This window comes from Phoenix dactylifera, unplaced genomic scaffold (genome assembly GCF_009389715.1).
Source record: "Phoenix dactylifera cultivar Barhee BC4 unplaced genomic scaffold, palm_55x_up_171113_PBpolish2nd_filt_p 000046F, whole genome shotgun sequence".
Lineage (NCBI taxonomy): Eukaryota > Viridiplantae > Streptophyta > Magnoliopsida > Arecales > Arecaceae > Phoenix > Phoenix dactylifera.
In genome coordinates, this window is record NW_024067669.1 from 1,205,788 (window position 1) to 1,228,621 (window position 22,834).

General features: G+C 45.8%; 2 protein-coding genes and 1 long non-coding RNA gene across 5 annotated transcripts in view; 2 read left to right on the top strand and 1 right to left on the bottom strand.

The window, feature by feature from the left end:
- LOC120104595 (heparanase-like protein 3) overlaps positions 1-22,834 on the bottom strand; it is a 99,523-nt gene that overhangs the window by 62,602 nt on the left and 14,087 nt on the right. The gene's annotated exons all lie outside the window — the stretch shown is intronic.
- On the top strand, positions 3,042-3,716 carry LOC120104597. Its single transcript, XR_005506982.1, has 2 exons — positions 3,042-3,242; positions 3,424-3,716. It is a non-coding gene; the product is annotated as an uncharacterized LOC120104597 (long non-coding RNA).
- LOC120104596 (heparanase-like protein 3) lies at positions 12,595-21,412 on the top strand. Its single transcript, XM_039115996.1, has 5 exons — positions 12,595-12,747; positions 12,858-13,120; positions 14,051-14,087; positions 20,758-20,938; positions 21,120-21,412. Exons 2-5 carry the CDS (start codon positions 12,869-12,871, stop codon positions 21,304-21,306), a joined length of 657 nt encoding a protein of 218 aa, XP_038971924.1. The 5' UTR covers positions 12,595-12,747; positions 12,858-12,868; the 3' UTR covers positions 21,307-21,412.

Genomic DNA, 22,834 nt, shown 5'->3' on the forward strand with positions numbered 1-22,834 from the left:
TATCATGAGGCCCGGGAGCTCGAGGCTCGAGAGCAGGCCCAGAACGCGGTGAGGCTCTTCCGCGAGTCGGAGGAGTTTCGCGACCTCCTAGAAGAGGAGGGCGTGAATGGGCTGATCCAAGGCTTCCGGGATTTCCGCAACCAACTGCGGCGGCTCCTCCCGGATTTTGACGTGAACCTGCTCCAACCGGGAGCAGGGGTCGAGAGGCCGGCTGCGGAGGCAGAAACTCCGGGGACCGAGGCGGCCGTAGCCGTCCCCGAAGTGACCGAGGTCGCCTCCGAGGCTACTCCTATCGCTGCCGAGGCCACCGAAGAGGTCCCGGCTGCTGAGCCAACCACTCCTGGCACCGCCGAAGCCGAAGTGGTCGAGCTCGAATCTTAGTGTAATTTTTGCTTTGTTTGGTTTAAGTCGGGATGGCCCCCCATACTTGTAAGGGCCAAACCCGAATTTTTGTACTTTGCCTACGGGCCTTTTGAAATGAATATACTTTTTTGGAAACTTGTCTATTGTAGTCCAAGTTTCTCTGCTCGGGTCCGTTTTAGGTTCCGAGGATATGGGCTCTAGGGCCTCAGCTTTTTCCCACCACAGGGTTTTAGGTTTGGCTTGCCGAGCTCCGCTGCTCGGTCCTTCGACCACCGGCATAACGCTTATGCTAAGAGGAATTTGGGCTCGGAGAGTCTTTCCGAGCTTAGTCCAGGATTCGACCGAGCCCTAAGGCGGTCTCTAGGACTTAAAATTTTAGCGAAGTTAGTGAACTTTGGGTCCGAGCCTCGAGTTATCGGGGCGGACCGAATTTTTTCCCAACAATTGGGTTGAATACTTGTCAGCTCGTGACAAGGATTCACCATAGTATAATAGTTTAGTGTCGTGAGCATTCTTTCGCCGAGGCGATTGAAAATGCTCTTCTGCTCGGAGTCCATTCTTTGAGGACGTCAGCAGAGATCCGAGGACAATAGATAACGTAAAAACATTAATGTAGAAGCACAAATGGGTACCTTGTACCGTGTGCGTCCATGCGCCGAGGCGACTGAAGACGCTCCTCTGCTCGGAGTCCGTTTCTCGAGGACGTCGGCAGAGAGAAATCCAAGAATGAAATAATGTAAAGACATTAAGTAAATGGGTACCTGGTACCAAGTGCGTCCCTGCGCCGAGGCGACTGAAGACGCTCCTCTGCTCGGAGTCCGTTTCTCGAGGACGTTGGCAGAGAGAAATCCAAGAATGAAATAATGTAAAGACATTAAGTAAATGGGTACCTGGTACCAAGTGCGTCCCTGCGCCGAGGCGACTGAAGACGCTCCTCTGCTCGGAGTCCGTTCCTCGAGGACGTTGGCAGAGAGAAATCCAAGAATGAAATAATGTAAAGACATTAAGTAAATGGGTACCTGGTACCAAGTGCGTCCCTGCGCCGAGGCGACTGAAGACGCTCCTCTGCTCGGAGTCCGTTCCTCGAGGACGTTGGCAGAGAGAAATCCAAGAATGAAATAATGTAAAGACATTAAGTAAATGGGTACCTGGTACCAAGTGCGTCCCTGCGCCGAGGCGACTGAAGACGCTCCTCTGCTCGGAGTCCGTTCCTCGAGGACGTTGGCAGAGAGAAATCCAAGAATGAAATAATGTAAAGACATTAAGTAAATGGGTACCTGGTACCAAGTGCGTCCCTGCGCCGAGGCGACTGAAGACGCTCCTCTGCTCGGAGTCCGTTCCTCGAGGACGTCGGCAGAGAGAAATCCAAGAATGAAATAATGTAAAGACATTAAGTAAATGGGTGCCTGGTACCAAGTGCGTCCCTGCGCCGAGGCGACTGAAGACGCTCCTCTGCTCGGAGTCCCTTCCTCTAGCGCCAACTGTTGCTGGAAATTGGACCCGGGGGCCGCCGCGAAGCCGGGGAAGGAGGGGCTCCGCCGCAAGGACGGTGGGCAACCGCGCGCCGGCTGCTGACGTCCTCCGAAAGGGGTGGAGCTCCGCCTCAGAAGCGGTGGTCGACGGTGCGCCGGCGGGGTGGTGTCCTCCTGGGGGGCGCAGGTCCTGCAAGAAAATCGGTGGCCGGGCTCCCCGGCGCCGGCCCTCCGATGCTTAAATCAGAGGGGGCAGATATGTGGAGAGAGCGGGGGAGAGAGTATGTGGAGAAGACAGTGTCAATATGTGGATAAGGTGAAGGAGATTGATGTCATCAATGGTGTCTGTGCTGTTTACTTCTATCTTCTCTCCTCTTTTTCGGTCCCTCTTTCGGGGTTTTTCGGTCCTTCCGTCCCCCTTCTCATTCCCCCCAGGTTCCCTTTTATAGTGGGATTTTGTGTTACCTGGGAGGTGACGGGGAATTTGTCCCTTTCCGTCATAATTGGGCACGATTTGGCCCATTAATGGCGTAGTGGAGAACGGGACCGAATCAGACCGGAACCAGGGAGTTGTCACGGTCGATCGGACCCGTTGGAGTGGTTGAACCGTCAGCCGTAGTGGGCCTGGGGTTCGTGGATGGTAAGTGCATTTATTACTGAATGAACCGGCGGTCAGGAAGAGCCATACGCTCTAATGGTTCAGTGATCCGGAGATCGTCTTGAGCCGCGTTCATTAAATGACTGAGTGCATCGGAGACTTGAGGAGGCCTCGTGCATTAATGACATGTCGTGCCGAATACCCGCGAAGATCTTATGCCTTGATGGCTTGGAGATGGCGGCAGGTTGAACATTTGGTTGAGGCGTGGGCTCGGCAGGGGTGCCGAGCCGAGCTGGTCGCCCAATAGGGCGCCCTGTGGCGGGGTCGGCGCCCTTTGGGCGAGCACCTTCTAGCCGAGCGCCTCTATTTGGCGCTGTCTCTGGTCGGCGCTTTCTAGTTCGAGCGCTTCTCTGGTCGGCGTCCTCTGGTCGGCTCTTCTAGCCGAGTAGCTTTACTTGGTTATTTTGGTTGGGCGCCTCTTCTTGGCGCTCTCTCTGGTCGGCGCTCCTTAGTCGAGCGCCTTCTGGTCGGTGCCCTTTGGCCGAGCGCCTTTTCGGTCGGCGCTCTTTAGTCGAGCGCCTCCGTGGCGGTATGACTTGGGGTTTTTCCCCCAACAGTGACCTTTCAGAATTTTCTCCATTGAAACTCCGCATTGGGGGCTCCTTGCAAGATAAGGTCATATATGGCGTGGATCCTCAACAGCCATGTACTCCTTTTGTTAAGAAAAAATCTGAGATGTTTGGTTTTTCTCAAGGCTGCCTACCCATGCATAGATGGGATGAACTCAATGGTTTCTTCAAAAAAGCCGGGTACTTTGATTATTTAAACTTCCTATAAATGCCTCATGGACTAGTTTTTCCCTTGATCCCACTAGAAAAATTCTGTTAGGATAGTATGCTTTCATAATGAATGCTTTCGTGGTAGGCGTATCCTGCATTTCTCATTGCTCTCTTCATAAATTCTGTCTAATCCGATGCATTCTTGCTTCAGAGCTGTAATCATTTTTGGGCTGAATGCCCTTAATGGAAGGGTTCATTTGCCGGGTGGTTCTTTAGGAGGACCCTGGAACTCCACCAACGCTGCATCTTTTATTCACTACGCTGTCAATAAGGGTTACACTATCCATGGTTGGGAGCTTGGTAAGAGTCATGTCCCATTTAGATTCCTCACTTCATAAAGATTTTGCTCAATAGAGATAGTACTGAAGTTAGAATAAACAATGACAAAAGATTAACAAACAGCTGATCTAATTCAATGGGATGTTAAAAATCTTTTATATTTAATTTACATCGATTTCTGTTAAGATAAGGATGCGTATGAATTTTTGCTTCTAACTAATATCATCCGGATGCACAACCAAAACCGGTTTCAGCCTGGGGAAGAGATGGTGATCTCCAAGCTATGGATCACTGCCGCGTGTCGTCTCCGAGACGAGGGATGAGAAGGAATCTTTTTTGGTCCCTGTATCCGTTTATGCGATATAAGTATTTCAGTTGGATGCTTGCCCACGCTGGGCCCTTTCTTGACCCCTTAGAAAAAGAAATGGGACCCACCCACAAGTTTTACCTATTTTTGACTATTTTTTATATCCACCACTAATGCTAGGAATGAGAGCTTAGTACTAAAGTAGGGTGACATTTCGGCTAAGATCCATGGGCTCATCTCATAGGCAAATATATATATATATATATATAGACTAATGGAACAGCAGATTGAGTGGCTTCATATGTGATCAACTATTTTAAAAATATTTTGCGGATGAAAGAGATCTATCTAGTGCACTCCAAAATTTATTATTTTTTAATTTTTTTACTGTATAATATATCCATACACCATTATATATATATATATATATATATTATTGTAATAAGTTTAGTAATAGAGGAGGGAGGGACATTTTAGTAATAGGATTAGGCATCCGGCCCCGCATTTAATCGACGCTCACGCGTTTTGAACCTGAGCCACTTCGGTGAAATCTTAGCCCCATTCCAACTGTGCTATCATCTTAGGGCTCGTTTGGTTCGCGGGAAGTATTTTTCCTCCTAGGAATATAATTCCTGGAAATCAGATTCCTAGGAAGAGGATACCTAGGAAAGTACTTTTGGCATGTTTGGTTAACCATGGGAAAGTGACAAATTTCCAAAGTGCTTATGTTTGGTTGACCATCCACTTTCTTAGGAAAGTTATGTATAATTCCTATTATGCCCTTAATAAAAAATAGGTTTTTAATGCCTCTTTAATGCTTCTTTAATTCTGAAGGGTCTTTTTGGAAAAAAATAAAAAAGGAGTGATTCCCACCTCATGGGAAAGTAACTTTCCCATGTTTCTCATGGGAAAGACTTTTCCATGAAATGTGGGAATCATATTCCCATGGGAATACAACTTTTCTATCTCTCTCCTTTGAAAATAGGTTCTTTTTGGAAAAAAATAAAAAAGGAGTGATTCCCACCTCATGGGAAAGTAACTTTCCCATGTTTCTCACGGGAAAGACTTTCCTATGAAATGTGGGAATCATATTCCTATGAGAATACAATTTTTCTATCTCTCTCCTTTGAAAACTCCAACCAAACAAGAGGCATTTCATTACTTTTCCGTTGACCACACTTTCCCCCCTCCTTTTCCTGCGAACCGAACGAGCCCTTAATCATAAATAATATTTTCTGGCTAGTTTTGTTGGGTGATGTTATGGATTATATCACGTACAGATAGACAGCCATTTCTGATAATATATCACATAACTGGATTATTATTACTTTCTAAAAAGGCATGTGAAGCAATTACAGCACACATGGATCATTATTCATGAGGACAAGTGCATATTTCGAATCTTGAACTCATGGAGTCTGGTAAAGGTTTCCTGCAGGGGGGTTGCAGTCGGCCACGCATTCCGCTCGCGTATTATAACAACGTGACCCGCGTCCATGGGCTGGGCAGCAGTAGCAGGGACGCCCAGAAATGCAAACGTCAATATAGCACGGCTCTGGGCCTTGACCTATCCAAAAGACGTTCAAGGTTAGAAAATATATTAGCCTAGTTTGGCCATAATTTAAAATTGACGATCAAATATTATGATACAAAGATTTAAAACTAGTAAAGAAATACAAGTTGCAAGAACAGGATTTAGCTTTTTCTACACCAAAAAAATCATAACTGTGTTTTTAATGAATGAATACTGGTTAAGGTACAATTTTCTTTCAGTGTTGCCAGTCTTCTTCATCTTTTCTCACGAAAAGAGATAGACACTGTTGGGGGAAAACCCAAGTCATGCCATCTCAGAAGCGCCCGACCAAAGAGCGCCGACCAGAGAGGCGCCCAACCAAAGAGCGCCGACCAGAGAGGCGCCCGACCAAAGAGCGCCGACCAGAAGCAATCCCGCCACAGGACACTCCGCTAGGCGACCAGCTCGGCTCGGCACCCGTGCCATGCCCATGCCTAAGCCGAATACCCAATTTCTGTCTAACCCTTTAAAGGATCTGACAACTAAATACATGACTCCACTACAACCTGCCACCATCCCTAAGCCATCAAGGCACGAGATCTCCGCAGGTATTCGGCACGGCCTATCATCAATGCATGAGACCCCCTCAGGCCTCTGATGCACTCAGTCATTAAATGAACACGGCTCAAGATTATCTCCGGATCACTGAACCATCAAAGCGTATGGCTCTCCCTGACCGCCGGTTCACTCAGCAATTAATGCACTTACCATCTACGAACCCCAGGCCCACCACGGCCGGCGGTTCAACCACCCCAATGGGTCCGATCAACCGCGACAACTCCCTGACTCCGGTCTGATCCAGCCTTATTCTCCACTACGCCATTAATGAGCAAAATCGTGCCTAATTATTACAAAAGAGGACAAATCCCCCTGTCACCTCCCAGGTAACATAATATCTTCCTATAAAAGGGAACCTGGGGAAAGGAGGGAAGGGACGACACAGAACGGACACAAATATACACAAAAAAGAACAAACATTCCTCCTCCTTTACTCCCTCCACATATTAGCCTCCTCTGACTTAAGCTTCGGAGGGCCGGCGCCGGAAAGGCCGGCCACCGGCTTTTTTGTAGGACTCTCCGAGAGGACACCACCAGTCGACGCACCGTCATCCACCGTCCCGGCAGCGGAGCTCCTCCCCTCTTAGTTCGCGGCAGCCCCCGGGTCCAATTTCCAGCAACAGACATAGATAGCGGAAGAGAGGGAGGAAGGCAAACGAACAGAGTAACCTAATACTTACATTGATTCTGAGCAAAGAGTCCTGCAAGGACGAAGAAAACCAAAGCCAAACGCATGGTCTTCATGGCGAACGTACCCAAGGGAATTGAAGAAGATAATCACAAGGCTACCTTTACACTATCAAACGGGAGGTAACACCGAGGCTTTTAAAAGCCATTATGGAAATTATTTTGGGTGGGAGTTACTAAATATATTTTCTTTAAAAAGGTTGCTATATATCGATGCCGAATGGAATTGGAAGACAATTATAAGGCTGCTTTTTTTGGCCAATCAAACAAGGACTTTTAAACCATATGGAAACTAAATATCTTCTCTTTAGTTATGGTGACAAAATCTTTCATGGTGGGAATCAGTATATATATATATATATTTTTTAAAGAGGTTGTGACAGATACATATAATGAATCGAATTAAACAAGGCAATCAATCACAAGGCTGTCATTTCCCATAAAACAAGAGACAGGCCGTCCAAGGTGTAGGTAAGGAAACTCAATATCCTCTCTCTAATTGAGCATATCCTCAAAAACTTGGTGAGAAAACCTTTCATAATCAATCTCAGTAAATATATATATAATATGTGCGCACTGAATTAAATTAAAAAATATGATAACTTTTTTTCAATCAAATAAAGGACCGGTGCAAGAACCTAAGTCTATGTGTCTAAATAAGATTGCTTCACCATCGTTCCAGCATCTTGATCAGCATATCTTAAGAACATTTTCTATCTTAAGTATTTATTTTTAATATATAAAAAATAAGGTAGATAAAAGTTCATTTTTCTTAAAAAAATTATATTAGAAATCAGTAAATATATTTTTTTAATAAAAAGTTGCTACAGATATATATATAATGAATCAAATTAAAGAAGACAATTAATTACAAGGCTGTCATTTCCAAACAGGAGACAAGTCGTCCAACGTGTAAATAAGGAAACTAAATATCTTCTCTTTCATTAAGCAGATCTTTACAGATTCGGCGAGAAAAACTTTAATGGTTTCAGCAAAAAAAGAAGAACTTTAATGGTGAGAATCAATACATGACTTTTATATATGTATATATACCGAATTGAATTAAAAAAATATAGACACAAGCCTTTTTTTTATCTAAAAATAATTTAGATCCATGCGTCTAGATAGAATCGCCCCACTACCATCCCAGCATCCCGATCGACATCTCTTGAAATATTTTCTATCCTAAGTACCTTTCTAAATATTGGAATAGGGTGGAATAAAGGTACATTTCTTTTTATGAAAAAACCATGACAATCTTTACAAGTGCGATATATTGCTATACTTTAAATTGAGCATCCGCCCTCGTTTAGATCTTATTGGCTAGTCCGTGCGATTTTTGGAAAACAGACACCATGAGGAACGTAGCATATGAGAACAATGGCCTCTAACAAAATTTGTTGTCGACACTCAGTACGCTTCGCCATTTCATACCATACCATATATCAATATTGTAATAGATGGTACCGATATAGGGTCTGATACGAAGATGGTAAACCTTGGTCTCCGACATAGCCTGCCATTTTTGATGGGTTAGCTGGGCAAGATGGAGCCCATGAGCATACGGCTTTGTAGGATATTAACATGGAGAACCACAAAGCCTCTTGCTTCTAGCGCTATCCCTTTGGAAAACTTTGTTTGAAGCATGGGGCATTGTAACTCTTGGTTTGTATCGGTATTAGGTTCACAACAATATGATGTTTTATGTTTTTGAAATTTCAACCCTTAATAACCGCAGCTGGTTTAAACTGATATATTATTGATGGAGATTTTCTAATCTTTTTTTTTCAATTTTAAACACATATTTTAATTATTATATTCTAACCTAATGTCTTAAAAAATAGTGATAATTTTGATTTGGGTTTTTTGTATGGATACCCTTCTAAATATTGGATTTTACGTGAATACCCTTCCAAAATTGATATTTGCATGTATACCCTTGTAAAATACTTGTTTTGCTATTCTATCTGTTTTTATTCTTATTTTTGCATATATACCCATGCTATCTAACGCCGTTAAAAAATTAACGATTTTAAATTAAAATGACCAAAATACCCTTAATGGGTAGACGTGCAAATAGAAATTCTTATAAGGGTATACAAGCAAATAGTAACTTTATAAGGATATTCATACAATTTTCTATATTTAGAAGGGTATTTACGTAAAAAAATTTTAGTAGATGGAAAGAATTTAGATACATTAATTAATGTGATAGCCTTTATAATCCTGTATTTATTAGTAAATGTATTTGGTCCTATGACCAAAGGTTTGTTTTTTTATCATGAATATAACAAAAATATACAATAGGATTTGCAAATTGGCTGTATCTAGATTTACCTCTATCAATTGATCTGATGATGGGATTAATATCATAAGGGGAGTAGGGTTCAAGCATCGAAGGATGGCAACAAGCATAGGTTCACAGGATCCAAAGGAACCTCGGCCCGTCAGGATTCTCTCTCGTTCTATTACACTATTGGTCTGGTGTCTCGGCAGCTGGGTATTCGTGCAAATACCAATTTTCAAAGGGTATTCGTGCAAAATCTGATATTTAGAAGGGTATCTATGCAAAAAACCCTTCTGATTTTACTAAAACTTTTGATGGTTAAATGTTATGGTTTTGATAAATATCTGCGAAGATCCGAGTTCGAACATCTTGACCTTTCCATGTCTTTACCAACTTACTATTCAACCGAGATCTCAGTTCATCTTGGTGCCACCTATCCATTTAGATTGCTAAGATGTCAAAGTTTTAAGAACCTTGTTCTAAATTATTGTTTTTTTCTTCTTTTGCTTGCTAATTATCTGGATTCATCTTGCTTCATTTATTGTAGATGACCCTATAAAAGATTTAGCCTATATGTCTGGACCTTTCTTTTATATACTTCTTGATTGGCATGAAAACAAGATCTTTAAAACATAAAACCTGAATTTTTGTTCCCAATCAAACTCTTTTAGACCTAAAACCTAAAACCCCTTTCTAAACCTGAATTTGCAATCTTGCATCCACAAGTTAGCTGTTTGGACTTCTACGTCAATGGCCAGCTGAGGAGAAATTACCAATTTAAAGTTAAGCTCACTGTTAGCAACTTAGCACTTTTGTCTTGCTTGGTGTTTGGAAATGGTTGCATTAGTTTGATTGGTAGCCTTGATGAGGAAGTCAAAAGATATAACATTTGGTTGTTATAGAATGAATTAAGGTGGTGAAGCTCTCATGTACTGTCATCAGGTAGTTCCTAATATCCAATACGTCAATGGATAGTATAATAGGACTTGGAATTGCTTCGTTTACAAATTAAATTCAAATGAATACATCTAGTTAGCAGCACTGCATTGTCATGATGGATGGTCTCGTAATTATTTTAGTTGGTAATTTTGTACTCGTTTTCTTGTCATCCTTCCTGGATTTGGAAGCATATAAACTTTTGAGTCAAGGTATATCTTTCATTATGATCGCGCAATTGGCCCACTCTTTTGTCTAGAGGTAGATTGTTTTTTTTGTTGATTCTGTACTTAAGAGGGGAAAAAAAAATAAGGGAGAGTTGAAGACAGAAAATTTTAGACTTGGAATTGCACTCAAGATTTTAAATACTATGGAATAAAGCTGTTTCGATTTTTTTATAAAACGGAATGCACCATCATCTCGTCCTGTTCCGACATTTGGAATAGAGAATGTCCAAAGATGTACCGATTAGGATGTTTGGATAATAGCAGGATGGTCCTGTCCTGATACTTAGGACGATACCCTATTCCAGTGTCCTGCAGAATATTCCGTCGGGACTTGAGTCTTTAATCGCACTAACGATATTTGGTTCCCGGTTCTACTTGGATGTGTCTATGAAGAAAGATAAGCTTAGAAAATGTACTATAATGACACAGTTCATGTTTTGAGGGTTCTATGATCTATCATAGAATGGCATGATGCTAAGTAATAGGGCTGGCCAATGCCCAGAACCTCAAGAACAAGCAACAATAATGAGAAAGCAACAAAATTAAGGGAGAATAAATTTGAAGAGAGTGGACTAAAAATTTTACTAATAAAAAAAAAATAACAAAACTCATGTTCAATATCAAAACATGCCTCACAATACTTTCTCCACGATAACCATGGAAATTATGAACTGTTCCCTAACTCACAAAAAAAGAAGCAAGACACAAATCCTCTTTGGACTCCAACAGGCATTCCATACTCAAGCTACTCACAATGCCTCACCACTCTCATATTCTTAAAGACCAAATACAAAACCACTCGGACTCGGTCACCAATTCTAGTCACCAAACAATTTCAGGAACTATTATTTCTTTTTCAATCTGAAGGCTGTACAGTCATATAGTACACAAATGCTACTCATGGTAAGGAATGCCCTAACTAAACCCACAAGTAATTAGATGCACAGTTTAACATATATCCTAATATAATTAAGATTCACAATTGACATGATAACCAACTCAACTGCAATAAAATCCCAATAGGACCAGGACAAACCATTGTTTGATGCAACCTTAGTAGTTTGATGGTTGAGGTGTCTCCTTCATGTCAAAACAATAACCTACCCTCCTTCCACAACAAGCCACAAAAGAGATGAAACCATTCAACTTGCATTATTGGAAGGTCATTAATTGAGTGTACCTTAGACTCCACTTAAACAATGGAATTTTAGGACAGCAGTTGGACCACAAGGTGCTGCCAATGCGAAAACCCTTTAATTTACAATAACTCGATTGTTCCAAACGAGTGCAAGATTGATGATTCTGATATTTGCTAAGATGAGAGAAAGAATTTTTTTTTTTTTTTGTGTATCATAACATTTATAATGGACTTGTATATATGAAGCCAAACTTCAAAAGTACATCTCTTCTGTGCCAAAACATTTCTTTAGCATAATAATCACCGTTAGTTCCATAAATTAATGAGTACTAGCATAATAAGCATGAATTTCTAAAAATCTCTAATTGACTAAAGAGCTCTTATATTAATAATTTGACAAACAATATTGCTGAATAATATATTTTTATTCGGTCCTTCTTATCAAAAGCACAAGAATTTTGTCAAAACAGAAGCTTGTAGTCAATATTATATGAGCAATATATTATTTTTGTGAGTTTCATTTCTATAAAAGAATATAATGGCTATGTTACTGTTGTTGTACCACTTGTTGCCAATATATAGAAAAGTCCCTTTCCTCTATAATTTTAAGTAAAGGTCCCTCTTTCAAAATGCCCCGCGCCATGGTCAAACACTGGATTACTTACAACTAGAAACGGCTGCATTGCTAAATGAACGGCCCAGATCAAGTGGCAATATCTGGGACAGGACAGTATCTACATGGGGTATTCCCTCCCAAGCACCGCCCCCTAACTCAAGCGAAGCATCTAAAACCTTACAGTGGGCCCCACTCCGCTTTTTTTTTTTTTTTTGCTGGAAACTCCGCTTCACATGCTCGCCACCGCCGTCCATAAAAGTTTAAGGAGCCGAACCACGTGCCCCCCCCCCCCGGGACATCAAAGTTACCCCAAATCTAACCCCAGTAAGACAAAGGCAGTTGGTCCCTTTTGTCTTTATAGGCTCGTTCCAGCCGCACAAAACTGTCCCGGAGGAATACCTGCACTCAACTGGATAGGATAACCGCATCAGCTGACCGCTCTCCGTTCAGAAAATTGTCGGTGACGGTGAAAACAGTGCGCATGGGAAGCGGAGTCCGGTCCCCGTTCATCTTTCATGGAGCCAACTTTTGATAAGGCCGTTAATTCACAATAACGGAGCCCCTCCAAAATTTTTACGATGGTTATGGCATTTTTTAGTTTTCATTTCTCATCAAGTTTACTTATTTTTAGGTGATTTAGAGATTTAAATCTAGAAACATAATTTTATTTATAAAATAAATAAAGGAACAAGAGGTCTCCAAAGTTGTTGCATAACAGCTGTTATCTCAAACGTTGCGGGGTGGAGTCTGATCACCTCCCATGCTTCTTGGACTAAAAGACACCCCTTCCTCCTCTGTTTCCCTTCTCCTCTTGGAGCCCCTCTATATAGATTCCAAGCTTTGTGTACCAACCTATTCCACCCTCGGGTAAGAAGGCATTATAGTATTTATATGGTGGTGCTGGGAGGTATTCTCTTCTTATATTGCCCCTAAAGGCCTCACCTTTCTCTCTATTCTCCTTCTGTTTCTCTCTGAAGGCCTCTGGGAGATGGGTGGAGCTCTTCTGCGGCTCCTGGGCTTCTGCTTCTGGGCATTTCTATGGCTCTCCAGCTTCGTCGCAGTGGACGCTGTTGGGGCTTCTCCGCCTGCTGGGGCCAGCAAGGGGACCGCCGTCGTCGATGGGACAACTGCCATTGCGGTCACTGACGATGACTTCGTTTGCGCTACGCTGGATTGGTGGCCGCCGGAGAAGTGTGATTACGGGACTTGTAGCTGGGGCCTCGCATCCGTGCTCAATCTGGTAAAAAGTTTGGTTTTTTTGGCTTAGTGCTGTTATATTTTGCAATGTGGAGCTCGTCAAAATCTGAACTTTTATTCATATGGATTTTCTCAGAATTGTTTTTTTTTTTTTTGGGGGGGGGGGGGGGGGGGGGGGGGTTTCAGTTTGGTAGCAATGCTCAATTTGGTCAAAAGTTCGGATGTTTGCTCTGTATTGTGTTATAATTTGTAATGTGGAGCTTGTCAAAAACTGAACTTTTTCTTTTTTGGTCGAATTTGGCAATTGTTTGTGTTGTTTCTAGATTTTTTTTTTCTTAGCATTGTCTATGTAAAAATTTATATTTTTGTCAGTATTTGGCAATGGTTTTCTATGATTTGGAGCTTAATTAAAATGAAGAATTTATATTTTTGCCTCTATTTGGAGAGTTTTTTTGTCTATGTGTTGTTTCCAGATTGTTTCCCTTTTTTCATTTCGAGTGAAAACTATTTGTAGTTTTCATTAATATGCTAATTTTATTTGTTTCACTCTTCTTGATATCATAGGTTTGTTGAATGGAAATTGAAAATGAGGATCGAGTACTTCTGATAAAGTTCACTCCATCATCATTTATATTTCCTCATAATGTCTAAATCCTGTGAGGTCCCATTTTACATTTTGAAGATGGTTTCCTTGACATGGTTTCTGATATTAGTAGTAGTATATAGTCTTAAGAAAAAAACGATCTTCTTCTTCTTCTTCCTCTGAAAAGAAATGAAGGGCTATTTGGTTTACTATGCTTCGTTCCCTTCTATAATTCAATTGTTTATTTGGTGTGTTCATTTGTCCATCTCATGTTAGTGTGTGTGATCCAGACTTTTTTTTTTTTCAAAACAAATATTACTTTCTGAAGGTGAAGGTAAAATGATTGAAAATGGTGATTGACACAGGTGTTTCATTTTTTCCTTCCGGTAGAATCTTTCCAACAAGATTTTATTGAATGCTGTTAAAGGTAAGTGCTTTCCTAGTATTTTATTTTAAAAAATTAATCTATGCCTATGCTTTTAATATCAAATGGCCAATCTAGTTTTTTTTTTTTTTTTCCTCTGAACTAATTTTTGTGACTGTTGCTGGAAATTGAACTCGGGGGCCGCCGCGAAGCCGGGGAAGGAGGGGCTCCGCCGCAGGGACGGTGGGCGACGCGCGCCGGCTGCTGACGTCCTCCGGAAGGGGTGGAGCTCCGCCTCAGAAGCGGTGGTCGACGGTGCGCCGGCGGGGTGGTGTCCTCCTGGGGGGCGCAGGTCCTGCAAGAAAACCGGTGGCCGGGCTCCCCGGCGCCGGCCCTCCGATGCTTAAGTCAGAGGGGGCAGATATGTGGAGAGAGCGGGGGAGAGAGTATGTGGAGAAGACAGTGTCAATATGTGGATAAGGTGAAGGAGATTGATGTCATCAATGGTGTCTGTGCTGTTTACTTCTATCTTCTCTCCTCTTTTTCGGTCCCTCTTTCGGGGTTTTCCGGTCCTTCCGTCCCCCTTCTCTTTCCCCCCAGGTTCCCTTTTATAGTGGGATTTTGTGTTACCTGGGAGGTGACGGGGAATTTGTCCCTTTCCGTCATAATTGGGCACGATTTGGCCCATTAATGGCGTAGTGGAGAACGGGACCGAATCAGACCGGAACCAGGGAGTTGTCACGGTCGATCGGACCCGTTGGAGTGGTTGAACCGTCAGCCGTTGTGGGCCTGGAATTCGTGGATGGTAAGTGCATTTATTACTGAATGAACCGGCGGTCAGGAAGAGCCATACGCTCTGATGGTTCAGTGATCCGGAGATCGTTTTGAGCCGTGTTCATTAAATAACTGAGTGCATCGGAGACTTGAGGAGGTCTCGTGCATTAATGACATGTCGTGCCGAATACCCGCGAAGATCTTATGCCTTGATGGCTTGGAGATGGCGGCAGGTTGAACATTTGGTTGAGGCGTGGGCTCGGCAGGGGTGCCGAGCCGAGCTGGTCGCCCAATAGGGCGCCCTGTGGCGGGGTCGGCGCCCTTTGGGCGAGCACCTTCTAGCCGAGCGCCTCTATTTGGCGCTGTCTCTGGTCGGCGCTTTCTAGTTCGAGCGCTTCTCTGGTCGGCGTCCTCTGGTCGGCTCTTCTAGCCGAGCAGCTTTACTTGGTTATTTTGGTTGGGCGCCTCTTCTTAGCGCTCTCTCTGGTCGGCGCTCCTTAGTCGAGCGCCTTCTGGTCGGTGCCCTTTGGCCGAGCGCCTTTTCGGTCGGCGCTCTTTAGTCGAGCGCCTCCGTGGCGGTATGACTTGGGGTTTTTTCCCCAACACTACCCCCCGACTTCCGAGTTCCAGTTGGCTACCAGCTGGAGCGCGGGAAGTAGCTTTGGTTGGGTCATTTCGATTTCCAAAAATTTTAATTTACTGCGCATTTTGAATTATCGGAAGCTTCGAGGTGCCTTTAATAGGCGGCGTCTCTTGTTTTCCGAAAAGTCTCATTATTGGGACACTTTTTGCGAAGCATCCTTGCGTCGTGGGCTCATGATGGGGCCGCACGATCTTCGATTGCAGACGCCTTTCCGCACGATCCGATGGGGCGCTTCGACGTTCGAAGCGCTGGCCCTAATTAAATGCGTCGTTCTGTCTTTTAGACCGACACGCGTCGCCATCCAAACAGGATACAGCGTCTCTCGCTGATCCGGACCGTTGGGGAGGTCTATTTAAACTCTCCCCCGGCCTTCTGTCCTCTTTCTATTGCTTCCTGCTTCCAGCTTTTCTTTCTTCTAGTCTTCCTCAGACCGAAGTTCCTTTTCTCCGGCATCTTCCCCAGGTTGTCCTTTTTTTCTTTTTTAATCCCTTTCTTCCTCTACAATGGGTTCTCTCCCCAGTGAAGTCGTATCCACCAGGAGCACCCTGGAGGTCGAAATGACCGAAGAGTGGTTTTCCCTCTTCAGGGGTTCCGTTTGGAACCCGCCAGGCGAAGGGATCGGGTAATCGATCCTCCGGTAGGCCGGATTGGAGTGCACCTGGAGTCACTCTGGGCCGGCCTTCGATTTCCTCTTCACAGCTTCGTGAATGAGCTGCTAACCGTATGCCGGTTGGTTCCGGCGCAGCTCACTCCGAATGCCTGGAGGACAGTGATGGGCTTCCTGTCACTGTGTTTACTGCAGGGGATTCCGACCTCTGTTAACGTTTTCCGACGACTTTTTATTTTTAAGTCGAATCCGGGAGACGGAGAGTGGCTTTACATCGCCCTTCGGGCGGGTCGGCCACTCTTTCATGGTGCCCCCTCGTCCATTCATGGCTGGAAGGAGAAGTTCTTCTTCCTTGGCTCTGAACGGTCCTGGGGGTTTGACCCCAGGTGGGGGCCAGCCCAGCTTAAGTCCATCAACAGGCCTCCCCAGCTTTCTCCGCGTGAGCAGGAGACCCTCGATACCATCCGCAGCCTTGGGGACGGGATTTTGCTGAACGGCCTCATTAGTGAGGACGCTCTGGTGAACGTGGGCCTGAGCTCGGCACGTCCTCAGGGTAAGGATAGTTAAACAGCTTTTTATTTCCTTGTTGTTCTAATGTTCTAATTTTGTTTATCTTTGCAGACATCGCAAAGATGGTGACGAAAAGCGAAGTCCTCTACGCCCGCTTCCAGAAGAGGGCAGCCGAGCTCTCGGGCGAGCCTACCGAGCCGAGGAAGAAGCAAAAGGTCTCGGCGACCTCGACTCCCTCGGCGGCAGCAGTGGCCGAGGCGGGTCCTTCCCGCCCCGCGCATCCCGAGGCGGGCCCTTCTCGCCCCGCTTACTCCGGGGCGGGTCCTTCTCAGCCCGCGCGCCCCGAAGCTGGTCAGAGGGAGGGCGCGGATTCCAGGGGCTCGGGCTCCAGGGCAGCCTCGGTGGTGCCCCCATGCCCGGCGCCCGTGCAAAGTCCTAGTCGGCGGGACGCTTCAGTCGCCGACCAGGGGAGGAGTTCTGCGGGTCCCGTGCTTGCACGCCCCGCCATAGTTGTGCGGCGGTCAGATCGGCCGCTCGTCCGACCCCAGCCCCCTAGCTCCGAGCCGGGGAGCAGTCAGGGAGCCTCGGGGTCGGTTCTACCTAGGCCAGCCGATGCTGGCCTTCTGGGTCCATCAAGCTCGGAGGAACGGGTGCCCTTTGCGCCCACCTGGTCGGTGTTCGAGGGCGATTCAGCCCTCGAGTAGCGCGCGAAGTATTTCGGCTCGCGCTGCTCCCGGCCGACCGGGCCATGATGCAGTCCATGAGCTATAATGCTTTCATGGACTTCACCCGCTGCAACGCCGTCCGGGTAAGTAAAATTTTCCTCCTGTGTAATTTGTATAGATTTTTTTTCCTAGTGGCGCCTTATGTTTTTCTTTTCGTCTCTTTTACAGCATTTGCACGAGACGGAAATGCTGATGCACCTAGTCCAAGAATACCTGGAGAAGGCCCGGAGGTGCCAGCGCGGGTTTGACGAGGCCCAGGCGAGGTACTTAGCCGCCGAGGCGAAGTACCAAGCCGCCGAGGCCGAGCGTCAGGTGCTCCAGGAAAAAGTTGGAGCATCCGAGGAGGGAGTCCGAGCTCTTACCGCAGAGCTCGAGGAAGAGAAGGGGGCGCACGCATTGGCGAGGTCCGAGCTGCGCGCCGCAGAAAGTCGCCTGGCGAAGGCCGAGCAGGCGCTGGCCTCCCGCGGGCAGGAGGTAGAGAGTGCCCGCGCTCGCCACTTAGAGCTCGAGCGGGGGCTAAGGGACCTCGAGCGGAAGGCCACCTATCATGAGGCCCGGGAGCTCGAGGCTCGAGAGCAGGCCCAGAACGCGGTGAGGCTCTTCCGCGAGTCGGAGGAGTTTCGCGACCTCCTAGAAGAGGAGGGCGTGAATGGGCTGATCCAAGGCTTCCGGGATTTTCGCAACCAACTGCGGCGGCTCCTCCCGGATTTTGACGTGAACCTGCTCCAACCGGGAGCAGGGGTCGAGAGGCCGGCTGCGGAGGCAGAAACTCCGGGGACCGAGGCGGCCGTAGCCGTCCCCGAAGTGACCGAGGTCGCCTCCGAGGCTACTCCTATCGCTGCCGAGGCCACTGAAGAGGTCCCGGCTGCTGAGCCAACCACTCCTGGCACTGCCGAAGCCGAAGTGGTCGAGCTCGAATCTTAGTGTAATTTTTGCTTTATTTGGTTTAAGTCGGGATGGCCCCCCATACTTGTAAGGGCCAAACCCGAATTTTTGTACTTTGCCTACGGGCCTTTTGAAATGAATATACTTTTTTGGAAACTTGTCTATTGTAGTCCAAGTTTCTCTGCTCGGGTCCGTTTTAGGTTCCGAGGATATGGGCTCTAGGGCCTCAGCTTTTACCCGCCACAGGGTTTTAGGTTTGGCTTGCCGAGCTCCGCTGCTCGGTCCTTCGACCACCGGCATAACGCTTATGCTAAGAGGAATTTGGGCTCGGAGAGTCTTTCCGAGCTTAGTCCAGGATTCGACCGAGCCCTAAGGCGGTCTCTAGGACTTAAAATTTTAGCGAAGTTAGTGAACTTTGGGTCCGAGCCTCGAGTTATCGGGGCGGACCGAATTTTTTCCCAACAATTGGGTTGAATACTTGTCAGCTCGTGACAAGGATTCACCATAGTATAATAGTTTGGTGTCGTGAGCATTCTTTCGCCGAGGCGATTGAAAATGCTCTTCTGCTCGGAGTCCATTCTTTGAGGACGTCAGCAGAGATCCGAGGACAATAGATAACGTAAAAACATTAATGTAGAAGCACAAATGGGTACCTTGTACCGTGTGCGTCCATGTGCCGAGGCGACTGAAGACGCTCCTTTGCTCGGAGTCCGTTCCTCGAGGACGTCGGCAGAGAGAAATCCAAGAATGAAATAATGTAAAGACATTAAGTAAATGGGTACCTGGTACCAAGTGCGTCCCTGCGCCGAGGCGACTGAAGACGCTCCTCTGCTCGGAGTCCGTTCCTCGAGGACGTTGGCAGAGAGAAATCCAAGAATGAAATAATGTAAAGACATTAAGTAAATGGGTACCTGGTACCAAGTGCGTCCCTGCGCCGAGGCGACTGAAGACGCTCCTCTGCTCGGAGTCTGTTCCTCGAGGACGTTGGCAGAGAGAAATTCAAGAATGAAATAATGTAAAGACATTAAGTAAATGGGTACCTGGTACCAAGTGCGTCCCTGCGCCGAGGCGACTGAAGACGCTCCTCTGCTCGAAGTCCGTTCCTCGAGGACGTTGGCAGAGAGAAATCCAAGAATGAAATAATGTAAAGACATTAAGTAAATGGGTACCTGGTACCAAGTGCGTCCCTGCGCCGAGGCGACTGAAGACGCTCCTCTGCTCGGAGTCCGTTCCTCGAGGACGTCGGCAGAGAGAAATCCAAGAATGAAATAATGTAAAGACATTAAGTAAATGGGTACCTGGTACCAAGTGCGTCCCTGCGCCGAGGCGACTGAAGACGCTCCTCTGCTCGGAGTCCCTTCCTCTAGCGCCAACTGTTGCTGGAAATTGGACCCGGGGGCCGCCGCGAAGCCGGGGAAGGAGGGGCTCCGCCGCAGGGACGGTGGGCGACCGCGCGCCGGCTGCTGACGTCCTCCGGAAGGGGTGGAGCTCCGCCTCAGAAGCGGTGGTCGACGGTGCGCCGGCGGGGTGGTGTCCTCCTGGGGGGCGCAGGTCCTGCAAGAAAATCGGTGGCCGGGCTCCCCGGCGCCGGCCCTCCGATGCTTAAGTCAGAGGGGGCAGATATGTGGAGAGAGCGGGGGAGAGAGTATGTGGAGAAGACAGTGTCAATATGTGGATAAGGTGAAGGAGATTGATGTCATCAATGGTGTCTGTGCTGTTTACTTCTATCTTCTCTCCTCTTTTTCGGTCCCTCTTTCGGGGTTTTTCGGTCCTTCCGTCCCCCTTCTCTTTCTCCCCAGGTTTCCTTTTATAGTGGGATTTTGTGTTACCTGGGAGGTGACGGGAAATTTGTCCCTTTCCGTCATAATTGGGCACGATTTGGCCCATTAATGGCGTAGTGGAGAACGAGACCGAATCAGACCGGAACCAGGGAGTTGTCACGGTCGATCGGACCCGTTGGAGTGGTTGAACCGTCAGCCGTAGTGGGTCTGGGGTTCGTGGATGGTAAGTGCATTTATTACTGAATGAACCGGCGGTCATGAAGAGCCATACGCTCGGATGGTTCAGTGATCCGGAGATCGTCTTGAGCCGTGTTCATTAAATGACTGAGTGCATCGGAGACTTGAGGAGGTCTCGTGCATTAATGACATGTCGTGCCGAATACCCGCGAAGATCTTATGCCTTGATGGCTTGGAGATGGCGGCAGGTTGAACATTTGGTTGAGGCGTCGGCTCGGCAGGGGTGCCGAGCCGAGCTGGTCGCCCAATAGGGCGCCCTGTGGCGGGGTCGGCGCCCTTTGGGCGAGCACCTTCTAGCCGAGCGCCTCTATTTGGCGCTGTCTCTGGTCGGCGCTTTCTAGTTCGAGCGCTTCTCTGGTCGGCGTCCTCTGGTCGGCTCTTCTAGCCGAGCAGCTTTACTTGGTTATTTTGGTTGGGCGCCTCTTCTTGGCGCTCTCTCTGGTCGGCGCTCCTTAGTCGAGCGCCTTCTGGTCGGTGCCCTTTGGCCGAGCGCCTTTTCGGTCGGCGCTCTTTAGTCGAGCGCCTCCGTGGCGGTATGACTTGGGGTTTTCCCCCAACAGTGACCTTTCAGAATTTTCTCCATTGAAACTCCGCATTGGGGGCTCCTTGCAAGATAAGGTCATATATGGCGTGGATCCTCAACAGCCATGTACTCCTTTTGTTAAGAAAAAATCTGAGATGTTTGGTTTTTCTCAAGGCTGCCTACCCATGCATAGATGGGATGAACTCAATGGTTTCTTCAAAAAAGCCGGGTACTTTGATTATTTAAACTTCCTATAAATGCCTCATGGACTAGTTTTACCCTTGATCCCACTAGAAAAATTCTGTTAGGATAGTATGCTTTCATAATGAATGCTTTCGTGGTAGGCGTATCCTGCATTTCTCATTGCTCTCTTCATAAATTCTGTCTAATCCGATGCATTCTTGCTTCAGAGCTGTAATCATTTTTGGGCTGAATGCCCTTAATGGAAGGGTTCATTTGCCGGGTGGTTCTTTAGGAGGACCCTGGAACTCCACCAACGCTGCATCTTTTATTCACTACACTGTCAATAAGGGTTACACTATCCATGGTTGGGAGCTTGGTAAGAGTCATGTCCCATTTAGATTCCTCACTTCATAAAGATTTTGCTCAATAGAGATAGTACTGAAGTTAGAATAAACAATGACAAAAGATTAACAAACAGCTGATCTAATTCAATGGGATGTTAAAAATCTTTTATATTTAATTTACATCGATTTCTGTTAAGATAAGGATGCGTATGAATTTTTGCTTCTAACTAATATCATCCGGATGCACAACCAAAACCGGTTTCAGCCTGGGGAAGAGATGGTGATCTCCAAGCTATGGATCACTGCCGCGTGTCGTCTCCGAGACGAGGGATGAGAAGGAATCTTTTTTGGTCCCTGTATCCGTTTATGCGATATAAGTATTTCAGTTGGATGCTTGCCCACGCTGGGCCCTTTCTTGACCCCTTAGAAAAAGAAATGGGACCCACCCACAAGTTTTACCTATTTTTGACTATTTTTTATATCCACCACTAATGCTAGGAATGAGAGCTTAGTACTAAAGTAGGGTGACATTTCGGCTAAGATCCATGGGCTCATCTCATAGGCAAATATATATATATATATAGACTAATGGAACAGCAGATTGAGTGGCTTCATATGTGATCAACTATTTTAAAAATATTTTGCGGATGAAAGAGATCTATCTAGTGCACTCCAAAATTTATTATTTTTTAATTTTTTTACTGTATAATATATCCATACACCATAATATATATATATATATATTATTGTAATAAGTTTAGTAATAGAGGAGGGAGGGACATTTTAGTAATAGGATTAGGCATCCGGCCCCGCATTTAATCGACGCTCACGCGTTTTGAACCTGAGCCACTTCGGTGAAATCTTAGCCCCATTCCAACTGTGCTATCATCTTAGGGCTCGTTTGGTTCGCGGAAAGTATTTTCCCTCCTAGGAATATAATTCCTGGAAATCAGATTCCTAGGAAGAGGATACCTAGGAAAGTACTTTTGGCATGTTTGGTTAACCATGGGAAAGTGACAAATTTCCAAAGTGCTTATGTTTGGTTGACCATCCACTTTCTTAGGAAAGTTATGTATAATTCCTATTATGCCCTTAATAAAAAATAGGTTTTTAATGCCTCTTTAATGCTTCTTTAATTCTGAAGGGTCTTTTTGGAAAAAAATAAAAAAAGAGTGATTCCCACCTCATGGGAAAGTAACTTTTTCATGTTTCTCATGGGAAAGACTTTTCCATGAAATGTGGGAATCATATTCCCATGGGAATACAACTTTTCTATCTCTCTCCTTTGAAAATAGGTTCTTTTTGGAAAAAAATAAAAAAGGAGTGATTCCCACCTCATGGGAAAGTAACTTTCCCATGTTTCTCATGGGAAAGACTTTCCTATGAAATGTGGGAATCATATTCCCATGGGAATACAATTTTTCTATCTCTCTCGTTTGAAAACTCCAACCAAACAAGAGGTATTTCATTACTTTTCCGTTGACCACACTTTCCCCCCTCCTTTTCCTGCGAACCGAACGAGCCCTTAATCATAAATAATATTTTCTGGCTAGTTTTGTTGGGTGATGTTATGGATTATATCACGTACAGATAGACAG